General features: G+C 46.4%; 1 protein-coding gene across 1 annotated transcript in view; it reads right to left on the bottom strand.

The window, feature by feature from the left end:
• mdga2a (MAM domain containing glycosylphosphatidylinositol anchor 2a) overlaps positions 1 to 5,611 on the bottom strand; it is a gene marked incomplete at its 5' end in the record, with an annotated part of 109,562 nt that extends 103,951 nt beyond the window's left edge. Inside the window, one exon of the mRNA XM_084437714.1 lies at positions 5,539 to 5,611. Coding sequence (XP_084293840.1) covers positions 5,539 to 5,611 — 73 coding nt within the window. The remainder of the gene's footprint in view (positions 1 to 5,538) is intronic.
• Positions 5,612 to 19,956: the final 14,345 nt, after the last annotated feature.

Raw genomic sequence — 19,956 nt, 5'->3', positions numbered from 1 at the left:
TAACTCGGTAGAAACACATAACTCTCAATTTCAGGGTCATAAATTTGATCCCCACATCAGGCACAGCTAAGCATTTGTTGTACAATTAAATAACAAGAATTAAAGAATTAAAATGTATCTTGTGTACTGTATGTTATAAAACTGTCATATTATGACAAATGCACAAGATATGACAGAACCAGGACCAGAAGCACCCTTGGACCAGCGCAGTGTGTTGTGTAAGAGTTCTATTTTCCAGCCAGTGCGGGAACAGGAGGAGTTCATGTATCATATGTGGTTATGTAATCGTGCATCACAACAATACCGACCTCTCACCGGATGATACTCATCTGGGGAACTGAAGGGTCAAATAAACAAACAAACAAACAATAATAACATTAAAAACCAACCTCAGGGGGTCTGGTTGTGCCAGGTCAGGCAGTTGTCATTCAAAGGTAAGGCTACAGTAGAGATAGTGCTGTGAACTGTTCTCACTACTACTGTATTCTGTCTATCCTGCTCAGTTGGTGAACACAGCATGGCGCTTGCAACCCATGTATAAAATACGCTATACAAATAAAGTTTGATTATTTGAAGTGTACTGATAATGCATGCAATCACTGTCCTGTTTGGACCAGAGTGTGTAGTGGATCAGTGTGTAGTCAGTGGATCAGAGTGTGTAGTTGATGGATGGGCTATGGCACCTGCCAGCTGTACCCTCTCACACCAGGCCTCTGTAGAGACCAGACACACACACACAAATGCATGCACGCACACACACACATGCACATACACAGACAGCCATCTTAGACCAGGCCTCAGTAGAAATCTACTACTATAACCAGTGGAAGATGATGATCTGCAGCAACTGAATTCCAAATGAAAACCAACGGCCGAATAATAAATAACCTGTGTGTGTGTGTGTGTGTGTGTGTGTGTGTGTGTGTGTGTGTGTGTGTGTGTGAGGCCTACAGTAGTGCAAGCCTCCGGAGAGGCTCCCACTCTACAGCACACCCAGATATTTCAATCAGAGCTTAGATTCCGTTCAGTGGACAGCATGAATGAGGCCCCATGCAATGGCTATGTTTAAAAAAGGGCACTGTAGCAGAGAGAATCTAAAGCACACAATGAGATAAGAACAGAATATGCCTTAACAAGGTCTCACAGACCCTCGGCTGTTCAACTTTCTGTTCTCAAATTATTCTGGCTTTTCTCCCATCTGTCTGCCCTGAACTATGTCCCCAGACTCCCCAGTCAGTCCCATCACCCGCCAGAGCACACACACATACACAAGCCCACGGTTGTGGGTCTGGATGGGCTTTGGCACCTGCCAGCTGTACCCTCTTACACCAGACCTCTGTAGAAACCAGACACACACACACAAATGCATGCACACACACACACGGGCACAATATCCCTAAGCAGTCCCATCACCTGCCAACACACACTCACACACACGGCTTTTACATTAGGCTGTAGTTTAGCAACAGCAGTAATATGTTGTAGTATAGCTATAGTATGCTGCTGTGTAGTTGTAGTGTAGTTGAAGTAGTTGCAGTGTAGTTGTATTATAGTTATGTATACGTATGTTGTAGTACACAGTAGTTGTGCCAGACCCAGCATTTCTGTACTCACAGCAGGTCCTAACCTAGAGGAAGTGACACACGTTTTAATAAATCATGATAATGGACTCACACACACACACACACACACACACACACACACACACACACACACACACACACACACACACACACTCTCTCCAAAAACTATATTTGGCAAAGTGGCTCTTACTGTAAGATTAGAATGAAAATACACACACACGTGTAGGGGGGTTAGGGAACCAAGAAACACGCAGGCATGTGTAGCTTGGGATGACACTGCAGGAGTCCATGTTCCAGCATGGAGGAGAGAGGCTGGGAGCAGGCAGGCTCGGGGGAGGGTCAGGCTTCCTCCTCCACCCACTCCCCCAGCAGACGGGGAGGTGGCCTTGGAGACGCTCCGTGTTCCACATCGGAGGGCGGACTTCTGCTCCACGCTGCCTGCTCTTCAGGCTATTAGCTAAGTGGAGGTGACTAGGGAATTGTAGTTCTTTTCGGCTGAGAGAGTGCAGATAGATGATCCAGAAGAGAAAAAAAGGCATTGTGATGGTAGGAAGAAGGAGGGAGGAAGATGAAAGATGTGGATGTATTATGTTTATGCAAAAAATAAACATCGGGGGAATGGTCCTCCTCGGTTCGGTGACACGGCACCTGACCTGTGAGCGGAGTCGGACTCTGAGGAGCAGTGGGGGAGAGGGGGTCTGTTTGAATAATGTTCACACAGTCAGGAAGGCTGGGAGGCTGTTGTGGAAACTAGCAGTGTTTAGAGGGTTGCTTGGCCGTAAGGTCAAGTTGGCTCGGCTGAGGAGAACAACTGGAAGAGAACAGCGAGCTCAGTTGAGTTCCCTAGTGAGTTGTGCAGGTCAGAGCGTAGACTGGAATGTCCAAACTTCACAGTATGTCTCAATAACAAGATTAATATCTACTTGCGTAAGTTCCAAGAACACCATTCGCGATTTATGTGACGCACATAGTGTGTTTGAGATCTGCATATAAAAGGTGATGAGCCAGTTGGGCTGGGGGCTGTACATCAGAACATTGTGAAGCTGTATTGAGTGTGTTACAGTAATAAATACCTGAATAGCTGAACGACTTGGTTCTCCTGTGAAGTTTTGTACTATCAGAAATTACCAACAAGGCTGGGAAGAGAAAGAGGCAGAGGGAGGGAGGTAGAGGGAGGGAGATAGAGGGAGGGAGGTAGAGGGAGGGATATAGAGGGAGGGAGGGAGGTAGAGGGAGGGAGATAGAGGGAGGGAGGTAGATAGAGGGAGGGAGGTAGAGGGAGGGAGATAGAGGGAGGGAGGTAGAGATAGGGAGGGAGGTAGAGGAAGGGAGGGAGGTAGAGGGAGGTAGAGAGAGGGAAGGAGGCAGAGGGAGGTAGAGAGAGGGAGGGAGGCAGAGGAAGGTAGAGAGAGGGAGGGAGGCAGAGGGAGGGAGGTAGAGGGAGGGAGGGAGACAGGAGGTGGAGAGGCAACCAGGCAGGGAGGGATGTTCTTAGAGAATCTGAAAAGCCATTTGGGGTGGAAGAACTAGGAACTTAAGAAACAGCACCCCAAAAAATCGGGGGGAAAACGCAAACTTTCCTAAATCAGCGTTAATTCGAATAGCTTGTTATATTAGGTGTATGCATGAAGAGGACCGCATGCTCAAGGTTTTTGTCAACATCAAAAGTAGAGAAATGAAAATTCCTGCATCTGTCTCCATGACGCACCGCTGTCTGACTGCAGCCGAATCGAGCTGAGCTGGGGATGAATGATTCACAGTCATTAATGATGTAGGACGCACAGTACCATGACTGACAGGCCATTATCCCCCCAAATGTCTCTTTTTGAAAGTACAATGTCAGATTAGAGGTAGAACACAGCTCTGCGGCGCATAAACACAAACGTGTTGCAGAAGCCGCATGGAAAGGTCATGGTTATGGGGCTGTGGATGCGACCTTTGTGGATCCAGCATGCTCGCGAGTTCAGCATGTACGAACCCAGGCAGGATGCTTCGCTCTCACTGCTCTCTCCAGATCTCAACTGCCTGGAGGTAAACGCAGCTACCTCACTAGTGGTTGGTCAGTCAGTCAATCAGCCAGCCAGTTAGTTAATTACCTCTCATGTAACTCTTTTCATGGTCTTCAATGAAGTACTACAGAGGGATGAGGAAGACTATGATCAAACATAGCCTGTTCCCGTTTGGAGGCTAAATCAAAGTGTTGCAGCTCAGTGTTCCCTGCTACAATGAAGCCAAGGCCTAGCTATTCATTAAAACCTAGCATGCAGAAGCCAAGGCCTAGCTATTCATTAAAACCTAGCATATAGTTTCCAGAGCAGTGATGGTCTAATTAGGGTTTGCTGTATGAATGGTAGAGTTATACTGGGTATACAGTCAGTTGATCCTACTTGAACACTGTATTCTATACAGCTGTTCTGTTAAGACTACATCTTTGCCTGAGGCCTAAGCTGCTCTCTTCCCTCTAACAGCTGATACCGACTATGGTTTCATCATCCACATCACCTATAACAGCTGAATTGAGTAGGACTGAGCACACCAACCACTGCTTTAAACCATCCACCACACCATCTAGACCTACAGGTGTATTCACAGTAGTAATGTAGTGGAAGATAAAACTGTCCTATGGTAGGCTGGAGATCCAGAGATGCACACGGTAGTCCAGCATCAACAGACAATGAGCAGAAGCCTAAACATGCAGTAGAGATAGATAGATAGATAGATAGATAGATAGATAGATAGATAGATAGATAGATAGATAGATAGATAGATAGATAGATAGATAGATAGATAGATAGATAAGACCGAAATAGATGGAGTGAGGAGGATGGACTGATACAATAAGAGAGAGGGGGTGAACAGATATTATACAATAAGAAAGAGGGGGGTGAACAGATATTACCGTACCCACGCTCTAAACAGGATGTTGTCATGAAGCTACACTATTTATAATAATCTGCCAGAGTGAGGGCAGCTGCAGTCTGTTTCATCAACTCTTTAATCTTCCTGTATAAAAAGCACAGATTATATCTGACTCTACAACATCAGCTGTCTGACGTCAGTCACTGTGGGGAGACACTTGGAAAGGCTGTGTCATGTGAATCCAGTCCAGCAGAGTATAGGACTTCTGTGGTGGAGGTCACACATTAAAGGTTTGAAATGTAATTACACTGCAGGCAGCAGTGCCACTTTGTAGAGAAGTGAGACCGCTTGATACAAGGTCATAAACGGTTGCGAGAAGCATCAGCGGGTGGGGCCGGACTGTATCGACACCGTGACTGAATGGTCATAAGTCAATGGGACTGTACGCCTATAACGTGACCCCGGAGAGGTCAACCATCACCAGTGAGAATACCTGTCGGTCGGGTGGTGGGCTAAGCTAGAGGCTGTGAGCACTCATCTGGTAACCGCAGGCGACAGAACATAGGCTGGGGGGGGGGGGGGGGCAATGACAAATGACCAAAAGAAAATCCCTGGCCCCTGCTTTTTACCCATTTAATATTGTGTAGGTTGGGCTACAGGCCAGCAGAGTCTCAGTCAGACTGCCCCTCCTCGACATTCCTACAGCCCGTCATCAATCACTTTTGTCAGGACTCAGCTATAGTATGATTAGGGGTTGATGCCTCGCAGCTTTCCGTGGCATACTGGGCACATAGATGGATGGATGGTGGCTGCCGCTTTGGCCACCCGGCGCACGCACAGACGCGCCAGACGTGAAATATGATGTGTGTGGGTCCAGTCCAATTTAATGGCCACTGCCACGGTGGTGCGTGCGTACGTTGACCAATCTATGGCGTAGCCTGCTGTAGCCTACACCTGTGGTCACGGGCAGCGGACCACCAACACTGTAGCCTGACCTACCTGTTGTAGGCCTATAGATATGGAAAGAGATAGGCTATCAAATACTCCTTTTAACACAAGGTCAAGTTACAGTAGATCTAGAAATGTATTTTCTTACCATACACCCCTTGGCAATGGATGCCTTCCAATAAGATGCTGAACAGCCACAACAAACCGAAAACTAAACCCATCTTGACGTTAATGTCAACATTATCCAATTCCACGGCGACAGGTTCTCGAGGCGAGAGGCTGCTTGTTAGGACCGAGTTATAGTTCCCGCTACTCCTAGAACAGCATTCTCAACGAATCCGGTTGAAACGCCCGGCAACGAATTCAGAATCGATGCTTTTTTTTAGTAGTTATGTTCAAATCTGTCCATATTTCGACGAGGACCGGAGTATATGTTCGTATTGCCTATTTGGAATCACAGTGATGGACGCTCCAAAGAGGGTGATAGCCTATGTCAGTCAGACCGCCTCGGTCCGGGCATACAGGTGCCTCAGGACGGTCTCCTTGATAGTGACATTGTAAAAGAAGCCGGGGATGAGACGCTGAAAACGATGCTGAAAAAAACGGTCCAGCGGTATCCTCGTATATCCGCGCCCCCTTCGCCGAATCCTCGAGTTTCCATCTCTAAGCGGTAACGAAAGACATGCTGATGTCCACTTGTAGGTGTCTTCCGTAACGGCGCACCGGGTGGCGAGCGAGGTAAAAGGCGCTCGGTGATGCCGCGCCGCTATAGTGATGCGTTCAAACCACCGCCAGAGAGAGATAAGGCGACCGCGCTTTCCTCTGTGTCGACGGTTGCTTCGAGCTCAAATGAAATCTCATGACAGTGCCTGGATGAGAACGGGAACGACCAGGCGTCGGTCTCTGCATGTAGGATTACACGTCTTGACCAGATTTCTAATTGAAGAGGAGGACGGTCGCAGACTGTCAGTCACGCTGCGCACTACGTACCACTGCGCTGGAACGAGCCCCCGCTTCCCGCCGACGTCAAGTGCGTGGCTCATCAAATCTCATTTGTATGAGAGGCACTCGCGCTCTGAAAAACCGAGAATGAGAGAACATGGGCACATGACTCTAAGCAATTGTTTTTTTTTTACTAAAAACCATTCAACTAGGAGGGACGTTTAAGGTGAAATAAGCCTTTATTTCCCAGAGGTATGACGCATTTAGGCTGTAATCTGCCATCTTTAGTCATGAACTCAGGCCATTTGCTTTTGTAGCAGAGATAATGTTGTGCCATGCAATTTGCCCACCAACTGTGTCTACTGCTGACCAACAGTAGTGGCTCCTGATTTGAAGTAGGTTACCTGAGGGGAAGAGTTCAGTTCCTTCTCTCCCACACTGCAGTGTGTGTGTGTGTGTGTGTGTGTGTGTGTGTGTGTGTGTGTGTGTGTGTGTGTGTTTCTGTGTGTCTGTCTGTGTGTGTGCGTGTGTTTCTGCAAATACAACCCCTTACTTATCTGCTCACCGTACTTCAAATGAAACTGGAGCATGCTTGGATGGATATGATGCAGAGGCTTTGCATGGGATCGTGAAAGTCAAACTGATGTGTGTGCGCGTCTGCCAGCAGCATGCCAGCCCAGTAGAGTACCCTGACTGCCCTCTTCTGGAGGCCAGAGGAGAGGGAGAGTTGTGGTGTTTGGAGTGGGTGGGGTGAAGGAGAGGGGGGGGATAACATCTGGAAACTGAGATGACCAGTACAGAGCAGCAGATTTAAAGAAGCCAAAACCATCGACTTGGGAGGGGGAATTTCAGGCTTACAATCACATCCGAATGAGGCAATGTAGCCCACACACCTGCTGCTGCTCTGACTGCAGTATGGGCGATCCAACCCTCTGCCCTGTAATAGCGTCTCCGGAGGCGGGAGCTGTGTTTCAGCCCAGGCATCTGTCACCAGCCCGGTCTGCGGGGCTGGAGATGAATGGCCGTGGCCCCTGGAGGGCCAGAAAACAACACCTGCTGCTCTCCATCAGCTGGTTCAAGAAGGGTTTTCCACCCAGATGGGGAAGTTGTATTTGCCTCTATACGTTCACAACACCACTGCGATTGTTTCACACTTGGATAATTAGAGGTAAGCTCATAGAGGTAATGTGTTCAATAGGGAACTCTATTAGGAGGCCCCATTTGTAGCTGCAATCCCATTAACAATTGAAATATGTACCAGATGGCCTTACATCATGTGTACATTACATAATAAAGAGTCAGCTTATAGCTGTCATTCTACTGTGCCGTGTGCTCATTGCAGGCTCTGTATGATGACCCAGGCCTGATATAATAAATATCTGTAATTACACGTATCCACATTCTCTTTCTCTCTCGGTAAGACTTCTTCAATATCTGAATTCATCCTTACGCACATACAGTAGTAGTTCAATTTGCCAACTAACGAAAGAGCTGCTGTGCTCACTGCAGCACTATATACCATGACAAGGTCATGGGTTCAATCCCCCACTTTCTGATTCTAATGCATTATCTATCTCCCTTGTCTCTTCTACTCAGTAGCTCCTCCACTTCAAAGTCTTTGATGCTTGTTTTCCAGAATCGCATTGAATGAATCTGCATTACATTCAGACAGTGCTGAATATTTGGGGATTGTAGAGAAGGTGAGGAGCCCATTTGAAGGAGACAGTTCAGGGTTCTCCAGCAAAGTCTGTAGCTCTGCCCAGGGGACACTCGGGGAAGGAGCCGCCAAACTGCTGTTTATGACAATCTGAGACTAAGCAAATCTGCAGGCGGTGATGAATTCATCTAGATAGGGAGCGAGCTGTGAGTCCGGACAGGGACCTTGCTGTGTCCTGAACGAGGTCGTATTTCATTTGGTCGCTTCTTTGCAGCAATTTCTTTTCATTTTCTGTCCTTTTCTGTGAAAAACCTCACCTTGAGAAATCCCTATCAGAGATCTACCGGGTATGAATCTGTCTGGAGACTGTCCAATCTCCTTCATATTCATAGGGCATCAAATTAATGTCTGTCTGTGTGTGTGTGTATGTTTGTGTATGTGTCTTTAAATCCCCTTTCACAGATTTGCTTGCTTATACAGTCGCATTTGCTTAGTACTCCTCAAGGGCTTTCATTCACCATTTATCAGAAGATAACATTTTCCCAAGCTGCCTTGGAGCATTTTCATAGCAAAACAAGGTGGACAAGAACAGACAAACACACACACACACACACACACACACACACACACACACACACACACACACACACACACACACACACACACACACACTATAAATTGCAACCTTAAAGATCCATTATGTAACATATATGCTACCTGCTGCTGGAAGGGTTCATATAGTCGACTAGGGTGAATTCAGGCTGCTGAGTGTTACGGTTTGAGGGTTCGTGTACGCGTCAAATAACACAATTTTGCTGATTGATTCTCAGCGAGTACAGCTGGTTTGAACCAGGTGTGGTCACGCCTCTTTGGGAAGAGACACCCTCAGCTCCAAGCTGAATTTCCCCCCCCTAAAGCTCAGGTGTTGCCCCCCCCCCCCACACACACACACACCACCCACCGCCTGACAATGAATGTTAGAAATAGCTGCAGCAGAGTCATAAGGCAGTCTGTAGACATTCACTGATCCCTCTCCATTTATCATAGCAATATAGAGATATTTCAATGCTTACACTCTTATATATGGTTCTTTTAACAGTCTCAACTGACACTACTGTGTTTGGATGCAGTAAGGATGCTCTGTCCTGAAGCTCATCTCCTCTCATAGTTATATACTTTATTAGCCTGACGTCACATAAGTTAGCATTCAAACCATATACATTACACATTTCCAAGCTGGTCACAGCTTTTGGGGTGAAATGAATCAATGGGGAGTCATTGAGAGAGAGGGAGCAGGGTACGCAAACCTCCGTTGTGAAGATGGTGGCCTGGAGGCCTGTTGAAATAGCTGCAGCAGCAATTAGCAGAGCAACGGCTGGGGTGTGGAGGGAGATAAGTGAGAGAGCTTCTGCCTTGGGGCAGCACAGGGGGTGGGAGGGAGGGGGAGGTAGAGAGGGGAGAGGGGGGATATTGTGGAGGGCATACTCTAACTTTCCTGGACCGGAAATGCAAAAAACTCTGGAGAGTCGGAGAATCATCCTCCCCCTGCTCCCCTCCCCTCCTCCTCCCGTCCCTGTCTATGTTTTATGAACAAGGCACACATCAGAGACATTTTACACTTTAAAGTCCCAGTTAACCAAAATCAGAGATTTGCACATTCTATGTGTTAGTGATGCATTGCTGATAACATGTAAAAATGGGATGAACCATGTGTAGTACTGAATTGTGAAGTTAGACCAGTTTTGTGTTTTTGACCAGTTTTGATTTCTGGATTTTCTGGGAGGGCTTAAAACGGTACTTGATGACGTAGAGCGGTGTTCTTAGCATATCCCCGCCCTAACACTATATAAAGCTAGAACGGATTTGAATCTTCGGTTCTCCTGCTCAATCTTGAGTCTAGAATTAGCTAGTTTTAACCAGCAGTCTAGAATTAGCTAGTTTTTCTTAGTTAGCAATGCCTATGCATAAAACTAAACGAAAATGCATCCTTCCTGGATGCCAGCAGGAATGGGATGATAAGGTCTCCTTCTTTCAACTCCCGAGTAAAGCTGAAAGGAGAAGCAAATGGTTAGCATTTTTGAAGAGCCATGGTGTTACAGAGGAGTCTGTCACCGCTAGCGCCCGCCTCTGCAGCAAACATTTCACTCCGGAAAGCTTCTGCAATTATGAGGCTTTTGGGTTTTACGGACTCACGACTGGTCCTGGTGAATTCGGCGGAGCCAACCATCTCCCTCCCCGGCCTCCATTCTCCTCCTGTCGCATCAACCTTTGGTGCCTACACCGCAGCCTTGTATAGCTAATTAACGTTATAACGTTAGCTAGGTAACGTAAGCAATAGGAAAATACACTGCTACGTTAATCTACAAAATATGTGTCTTGACATTTATGTGGTAATGTCAGCTATGATGAATTATATGTAATCTTAGGAGGAATTATAGCTAACATTAGCTATGTTTGTTGCAGATGGGAGTGTGTAGTCTAGCTAACAGCTAGCAGCACCGACCAGGCGACCACCCACCAAATAACGTTACGGATGATATATTATGACTATAAGCGTTAACTATACAGAAACTGCCTGCCATATTTGTGGCACCTGATGTGCGTATGGGTTCACCGCTAATGGTTACAGTATATTTCTCCAGCGGGAGACCGGGAGGCGGGAGCGAGGGGGATGGTTAGGTAGACCAGCTGCAGCTGGAGAAAGACGCACCCTCTCCCAGTGAAGCGGTGCTCGGCGGCTACTGGCTGAACATCCCAGTTCTGTTGGATATGTTGCGGGAAAGTTGAAGCCGAGTGCTCGTTATTCTCACACATAACATTGCCAACGAGAGTGGATGAGTCTGTCCCGATTATCAACTCCGGTAGTGTTCGCTTCTTCGCGCTATCAGCGCTGTTCAAGCCAGTGACTAAAAGGTACATTTTAAACAACTTTTTCCATTGATCCCAAGGGACGACAGGATCGCCTGGGAGGGATAGGAATGGGTCCGGAGGTGGCAGGGAGAAAATAGGGACAGACTCATACATTCCTAGTTGCCTGTTTTTGTATTTTGCATCTAAGGGCAGTAACACTGGCGCGTTGGTATAGAGTAGCTACAGTTTTACCTGTGTTGTTTGTCAGGAGGTAGGTTAGGAGGAAGCATCTGTGCGTTTGACTCATTAGACAAGTGTAATTTCAACTCCTCTCTGTTTTCACAAAGCGGCGTGCCAGTGTGACAATATGCAGACCAGAGAACGGTACTATTTGACAGGTTCTTCCCTCCACACCCCCTCCCCAAGCAATTGGGTGTGGCTTCGGTGCCTTCAGCAGACACGCCCCCACAGTCTCATACCAGAGAATGCTGCTGATTTTTAACCGATTTTGAAGCCTTATTTTATATACTTAGCGACATTTTTAATCACTCAGATTTGGCTGGGTGGTTAATGACATGTTTTCCTGTGGTGTGTGAAGCTCATAACAAAAATTTGAACTGGGTTAACCTGGACTTTAATGAAAGTTGAGTGTTGTGAAATATGCACATAACAGCCATGTCCTGTGCTGTTAGTCTGCTCATGCTCACTGTCAGGCAGGCAGCTGTGCTGAGAATATGCTACAGGGAGGACACCAGCAATCAGGAGGCCTTTACCACTGTGTGTGTGTGTGTGTGTGTGTGTGTGTGTGTGTGTGTGTGTGTGTGTGTGTGTGTGTGTGTGTCTGTGTGTGTGTGTGTGTGTGTGTATGTCTTCATGGCCTTTATCAACCTCTCCAAGGCCTTCGACACCGTCAGCAGGGAACTGTACTTGTCAAATTTGGCTGTCCAGCCAAGTTCGTCAACATCCTCCGCCAATTCCATGATGGGATGATGGCTCGTGTGACCATTGGAGGACAAGAGTCTGTCATTCCCTGTCCATACAGGAGTACGACAAGGGTGTGTGCTGGCACCAGTACTCCTTAACATATTCCTCCTTTGTGTCACACAGCTTCTCCATAAAGAGCTGGAGTATAACAGTGGCGTAGCGGTGGACTTCAGACTGGACGGAACCTCTTTAATATCAGGAGGCTACAGGCAACCACTAAACCGTTAGAGAGAGCGGGTTATTGAGCTGCAGTATGCAGATGACTGTGCTATTGTTGCCCACTCTCCACAGGACCTCCAGTCCATCCTTTAAGTGGCTGTTAGGGCCTACAGCAGGATGGGACTGTCTGTCAAAATCACCAAGATAGAAGTGGTCTGCCAGTGGAGTTCCAGTACCCCGCACACGCTGCCTGTCTTAACCATCAACCACATACCAATCACAATAACCCCCTCCTTCAAATATCTCAGCAGTATCTTTAGTGAGGACTGCAGCATTGACCATGAAGTCCAGAATCGGATCAGACAAGCGTCAGCTGCTTTAGGGAAACTCCAGCGTCAGGTTTTCCAGAATAATAACTTCCACCTGCACACCAAGGTTGCTGCCTATGAAACTGTCTGCCTCACCACCCTCCTCTACAGCTGTGAAGCATGGGTCACATACAGCCATCACATCAAGTCCCTTGAGCACTTCCATATAGGATGCCTACAGCACATCCTTTGTCACCCTAGATTCCTAGATTGCTATTCTTGCACTTTGCCTTCAGCACTAGATTATGCTCTTAGTCACTTGTTTTAGAAAGGAGATGCTCTTGTGAGTTCTGGCAAGTACTAGTACATTGGCTTTTCCTATGTTAAATGCAATTATTGTTAGTCGCTTTGGATAAAAGCGTCTGCTGTCTTAGCTGGCGGGATCGTGTGCCTCATACTGAAATACTTGCAAAGACCAACTGCAGAAGTATCGAGGCCACGATCACCCAGCACCAACTATGTTGGCTCGGACATGTGATCCGGATGCCCCAAGATCGGTTGCCCCGCAGAGTGCTGTACAGCCAACTACACCATGGCCAGAGCCTGGCAGGGGGGCAGAAGAAAAGGTATAAGGACCAGCTGAAGACCTCACTGAGGAAGTGTTACAGACCCGAAGACCTGGAAGCTACTGCTGTTGACCGGGACTCCTGGCACCAGCACTGCCGAGAGGGAACCCGTAGGCTGGAGGAGGAAAGGACTGCCAGAAGACAACGACAGAGACTCAGGAGAAACACACCCATGAATGCCACCACCGCCACCACCACCACCACCACTATAACTCGCACATGCCCAACCTGCAATAAAATATGTGGCTCCAGGATTGGACTCTTCAGCCATCTCAGAACGCACCGTTAAGGACAAAAGTGTACGTCGTCATCGGACTCGATGGACAACCGTAAGCAAGTAAGTAAGTGTAATAATATAATAATAAATTTATTTATACAGCACTTTCAATCAAAGTGCTTTACAGAGCAGCTAAAAAGGCAAGTGAAAACACACAACATTAAAAACAAGACAACACTCAAAAAAACACAATATCAATAAAACAACATACTCTAAGACACATATACAACAGAAAACAGGTGGGTCTTTAGCTAAGCCTTAAACACCTCCACTAAACAAGCCTGTCTAATGTCAATTGGAAGACGGTTCCAGAGGGTCAGTGCGCATAAAGAAAAAGCCTGCTCAACCACCGTCTTCTTTTTGACTTTGGGGACTTTGCCGACTTTGTGTGTGTGCACACGTGTGTGCGTGTACTGTATCTGTGTGTGTGTGTGTTTGTGTGTTTGTGAATGTGGAAGTGTGTGTGTGCTGGGGGGTGTATTTGTGTGTGCAGCTAGAAGAGACTCAATGTTGAGAATAAACGTTGTTTCTTTGTCTGTACCATGTCAGGCCCTACAGTATTAGTTTCATTAACAGCTGCCCTCATTCTTGTCAGTCAACCAGCCAGCTAGCTAACCAATCACCTAGCCAGCCAATCAGCCAGCCAACCAACCAGCCGGCCAGTCAGTCAGCTCGACAGCCAGCCAATCAGCCAGGAGGCCAGCAGGTGTGTTGTTTTCTGCTTGCTGTGATGCTGAGTATCAGTCACTAGGCTGGGAGCTCTGCACCTGCCCTCCCTGCTAATAACGCAACACACACAAACACTTTCCTGGCTGTGCCAGCTCTGTACCTCGAGTCTGAATCAGACATTCCCAGCCTCCTGCCCTCCACCCTCCCCTCCCCTTCTCCAGCCTCCCCCCTCCCTTCCTGAGTAGCCCTAATTGTCCCTCCAGCTCTAATGTACCCCCCCCCGTCCTCTCCCCCAGCGACAGGATGCCAATTCCTACCTCCTCGTAATTAATCAATGAGGAGAGTGGCCAAACAGAAGAGAATTCTTCTCCCTCCTCCTCCTCCTCTGTCTCTTTTACCTCCTCTTCCTCCTCCTTACTGTCATCCTTCTACTCGACCTCCACCTCTTCACCCTCCTCCCTATCCTCCTCCTCCATCACCTCCAGAGAGAAAGAGAAACAGGGAGGGAGAGATATAGAGAATGAGAGAGATAAAGAGAGAGAGAGAGAGAGAGAGAGAGAGAGAGAGAGAGAAGACAGTGAGACAGTGGGAGACTAGAATCCAAGCCAGTTTTATCAAGAGGGATTGGGTTCTGTCAAAGACAATGTCCATCAAGAAACCACAGGCCTCCTGGCTGAAAGTTAATTAATCTGACTGGTACCTGAGAAAACTGCCAATCTGGGTTGTTAGTCTGGAGGCTAACTGTGGCATTCAGTGACTCACCGCACGGTGATCGCTTCTATTAATACAGGTAGATCTGTCTATCTGCTGTCCCGGTGTTTGGGCTGGAGTGACACGTCATGCTAACAGACTCTGTATCCTGGGGAGAATTGAGAACAGGCATTGCGATTCACAAAAGAGAAGTTTTAGAGGTGCTGAATCAATTACAGATGGGGAATGGATCCAGTCACTGCATGAGAGAGGAGGGAATGGCTCTACAGACCATTAGAACAGCTTTAATGGATTCTTTAATGGAGAGAGAGAGAGAGAGATTTGGAAATTTTAAAGAGAAATACATCAGTAGCATAAAAGGTCAAGGTTAATCTGACTTGCTTTTTTAGGAGTTGGTGAGAGGTGACGAGAAGACAGAGAGAAGAAGGACAGTTGGAGGAGATGAGGAGAGGAGAAAGGAGGGCTGGATGGAGGTGATGCGGAGAGGATAGAGGAGGGATGGATGGAGGAGATGAGGAGAGGAAGAGAGATGATGAAAGGAGAAATGAGGGATAGGGAGAGGAAGGATAGAGGAGAGAGGAGGGATGGTCATATTATGATACCATTAGTCCATTTGTAAGTTTGTGATTCAAAGAATGTAATTGAGCTTTATGTTTGAGTCTGTATAGCTGCTACTCTCTGACCCCCACCCATGCTCTCCTCTGCTTCTCTCTTCGCCACTCTGCTCCCCTCTCTTCTCTTTTCTGCTGTCCTCTCTGCTACTCTCTGCTCTCGTGTTCTCTTCTCCTCTCTCATCTCCGCTCTTCTCCTCTCCTCTCTGCTCCTCTTTTCTCCTTCTCCTCTCTGCCCCACTCTGCTTCTCTCTGCTCCAGTTTAGACGCAGACACAGAAGGACCTACCCAGAATTCCCCTGGAGCGTTGTCTCTGTGCCACAGTCACGGTGCCATGAGGCAGAGACACTTAGGAAAACAATCACAGAATACTCAGTTCAATCCTAAAGTGAGGACGAGACACTTAGGAAAACAACACTTGTTCCATCCAAGCCTTCAGACAGGTTTGATTTGTAGTTTTTTGAAAAGGCAGTTTCAACTATGTCAATCCAGCACTAAGTGCTCTCTCTCTCTCTCTGAAGTAATGGAATATACAGTATGAAGTGCTCACGGACACGCATTGTGAATATAGATGAAATGGAAACCAACTGGAATACAGGATGGATTTAGCCATGCAGGCTCCAGCCCCTGAATCGTGTGCCCTCTTTCCCTCTCTAGGTCGTCCTCGGACGAGTCCTCCATCGGCGCTTCCAGTCATCCCAATCCGTCATACCTCTGACTAGCTCGCCGGTACTTTACTTTCCACTCCTGCATCTTTCTTAAGTACGTCCAGGTACGTTGGCGTGGGACACCCTCGTGGCCGATGCCCATGTGTGTTGGCTCCCACGGCACCACTTTACTGGCTGGATGCTCCTGGTATTCACCAGCCAGCCTTACTCTCCTGGCTGCTATTTTCTCACTCACTTTAATTTTCGAAATGATTCTAGGTCTGGAAAGGCTCTTGGTTGGAATTCCAGCCAGGCCAATAAGCGTCCTTTGAATGCGATGGTGGAATTAAACTGGGCGACGTGATTGTTTAGGGGATGAACTAATCGCTGAGGACTCTCTTCGGCAACGCCCGGCTCAAAAAATGGCTGCAATGGGAGCTTGTTCAGACTGAATAATGAAGTGAAGCGAAATGGCAATTCGGTCTGAGTGTCAGGTAAGGGTGGATGAAATTTGTGTGTTCTCTTCCCTGATGACTAGAATGTAAATTACTACGTGGTGGAGTGGTGGTCTGGTCCACACAGAGCAGTACAATGCTCTGTCATCATGACCTGAGAGAAAGACCTTTAAATTTGAGGCAAGGCTGTGTAGTGTAGAGAAGCAATGGTGTTTCCAACACACACACACACACGCACACACACATACACACCTACTGTATATAGTACATACAGTACACTAACATGTACACACACTCACATACTGTACACACACCTACAGATGTGGGAAGTTAGAAATGTCACATGCTGCAGCATTTCACCTCGCGGTATTTGGCAGGGAAATCCCGTTGGAAATCTCGTGGGATTTCAGACGGGTGTTATTTCGTTTTAGTGATGCACCACCGCCAGGTGGCGTCTTTGAGTAGATTTAGCAGGCTGGGCTCAGTGTTTTTCTCCTATAGTCTACGAATGAAGCATCATTAAATTTCACATTCTTTAATTTAAATGCTCTGTTGTAAAGCACTTTGAGCTGAATTTATCTGTATGAAAGGGGCTATACAATTAACGTTTAATTGTTATTATTACCTTGTTCTCAAACACGTTTTCTCCATCTGGATGTAATTTAATTATTACGAACACCTATAATATATCTAGGCCTACAGTAGCCTATCTATCTCGGCAACTGACGTCGGGTCAAGACGTGGTGTCTGTTAAGTCAAATGCGCAAAATAACAGTATTGTAAATATATTTGTTAGTAAAGATGTGGTGAACGTGAGGGTTTTGCGTTTTGTTTCTGGAACGCATTCAACTTGTAGGCTACTCGTAAACCCCGGAAGTAAATTTGAAGACAGGGCACCAGCTAATGTAGAAGTCTGAGCGCAGTAGGCTATATGGCTTCAGCACGATACAAAGAAAAAATAAGCTTGATCGGAGGTGTGGATCCATACAAAATTGAAATAGTCGCCATGAGTAAAGATCAATCATTGCCAATCATATCCGGACATTAACTATCTTGTGCATAGCGGCAGGTTTGACAGTGAGACATCAACCGATAATTGTAATAATGCGATTATTGAAATGGTCTTGTGAACGCCTTTATGATTTCCAAAATCAAAGGTCCATAGGACGATTGTGGGTTTTCATTTGCACATAACTATATTTTAATAAAACATTGAAGTCCGCCTGTCAATGACTTTCCCTAAAATTGTGTTCTGTTGCACCCCCTATTGTTAAATTATAAATGAAAAAAACATACACAATATTTTGTTATTTGAATGATCTTTAATATATATATATATTCAAGATCATTCAAATAACAAAATATCGTGTATGTTTTTGTTTATTTATACCGGCCGCCAGCTGTTCAATGAACGGCTATAGGGAATGCGCAGTTTCGCGCTGGCTACAGCCTATTATATGCACAGTTTCGCGCTATGTAGGCTATTATAAATAAGTATTATTCATTGGGGGAGCTTGGACTCGCTGGGGACTGGTGAAAGAGTGACGCAGATCCTCCCCAGACGCGACATCTCCAGTTGGCTGAAGAGCTGCGCGCTCTGGCGTCCAAACAGCCACCTGCGGCGCCCCTCGCAGTGTCCACAGAAGAATACCCCCCAAAAAATACTTGCATGGTGAAGACAAGCTGCACTAAGAACAGAACTGTCTACCAATGCATGAAGTGCACCTAGCTGTCTGTGAGAGGCTATAGCAGAGGATATGTGCGAAGTGTATTTGAGCTGCCGCCTCAACCGTGCGTATAAGAGCAGAGCGCATCATATAGCTACAACTAGTAGCCCATAGCCATTAAAACGGCTTATTGTTTTATTCATATATCAACTAGATAATTCGATAATAATGAGTAGCCTAGTAGGCTATAAAATGAATTCAATAGGGCAAGCCTTAAGTTGTAGCCTAGGCTACAGTACAATCACAAGACGCATAGGCCTAGCCTATCGTAAAAAGCGTTGCGTTCTCATAGGCCTATATTAACTTAGATAATTATTAATTATGCTCAGGTCATAATGTCCGTTGAAAATAATTCCCTCTTAAGCAGAATTTGAATTGTATTAAAATAGGCTAAAATTAAATTTCCACATATTCTGATTCCTTCTAGGTCTATATAAAAAAAACATTTTTTTAATGTGTAGCCTATAGGCTTCTGCGATGAACAAAACAGCCACAATGTAGCCTGCTTAGCGAGCGAGAGGGCAGTCTACCATAAAGTGTATAACCATAATGTAATATATCTAGACTACATGCATTGTGGTATTTCTTTATATAGCCAATTGTTTCTCAATAAACAGTTATGTCATCCTCTGAGTCCGAATGTAGGCTAATAGACCGGCAGCTCTAAATGCCTTCCCAATCAATGAGACATGGTTGTAAAAATGATGTTTTATTGATGAAAAGGGTAAAACTGAAAAACATGGAGAGTCATTGCATTGATCGATGCAGTCCGCTACCAGCAAACACTGAAAATACAGGTCCTCAATTTATTTAGATTAGACTAGCCTATCCAACTGGACCACTCCAATGAATGTTGAACGTAGCCTACTTTTATTCTTTAGGTTTTACAGAATCGGCCTACAATGTCCACACATGCATGCGCCATCTGACTAGCTCGTCACTCGCCAGCGAACCTGGACTAGACTATTGTAACCCCCCCCCCCCAAATGCTTTTATATTCAAATAAACTGGATGAACCGGTTTCCTAGCCCTGGATCGTGGGGAGGGGGGTAGCCTGCGTTAGGGTTTGCCATGACCGGCCATTGAATTCGCTAGTTTGATTGATAGATGGATGGATTAACGTCCAAAGTAGATTGTGCAAGTATTGTATAGGCCCATGTGTAAGAGATGAATGGCTGTAACCATGAACTCAGCCAGAGGTAGGCCCTACTGTAGATTATCAGCATTATCACCAGTCTCAATTTATGTCTCAATTTATGTGTTGCCATTCATTTAAACCACCATCTCATCTAGACTACTTCTGTTGCTGCATTTTTACATTTATGCTTTCATGATTTTAGAGCGCAATAAACATTTTCCAGGATTCCAATAAGTCCATCCATTCATCCAACTTTGTTCTGAGCGCAGCGCAGGCTGGTAGCCTACTGTCAAGGCTCACGACTGATGCACTCCCTTAACACGTCTCGCATCCCCAGACCATCAAGAGAATTTCAATATGAAAGACCTTGGGATTCCAGGAGTCAAGGCCGTTTCAGACGGGGAGCGACATTCCGCCTGCGTTCTCGCTCAGATCAGCGGGAGACGCACGCGTCCTGCGCGCAGCGGGGAAAGCTGACTACAATTCAGCTCTTGTCGCGGGCGGGCGTGTGCAGCCTAGTTCCATATGAGAACACTCCTCGGTCCAATTCCGTATAGTTGATCAGCCTGTGTACTTTCAACGAATGTATTATTAGACATAATATCATAATAATATATATAGCCTTCAACGACCTCTGCCTGCCTGATGGTCTCAGGGCTAAAGAGACCGCGCGTCGTTTCCTCACCCTAACTATTGGCATGCTATCAATGAAACAAAATACATTGTAAATAAACATGGTTTTAGGCTATTGTTTTTATGTAGGCCTATAGGTTAAGCTATTTGTGTTCATAAGGTAACGTCATTG

Source organism: Borostomias antarcticus (assembly GCF_949987555.1).
Source record: "Borostomias antarcticus genome assembly, chromosome: 5".
Classification (NCBI taxonomy): domain Eukaryota; kingdom Metazoa; phylum Chordata; class Actinopteri; order Stomiiformes; family Stomiidae; genus Borostomias; species Borostomias antarcticus.
This window is presented reverse-complemented; position numbering and strand designations above follow the sequence as displayed.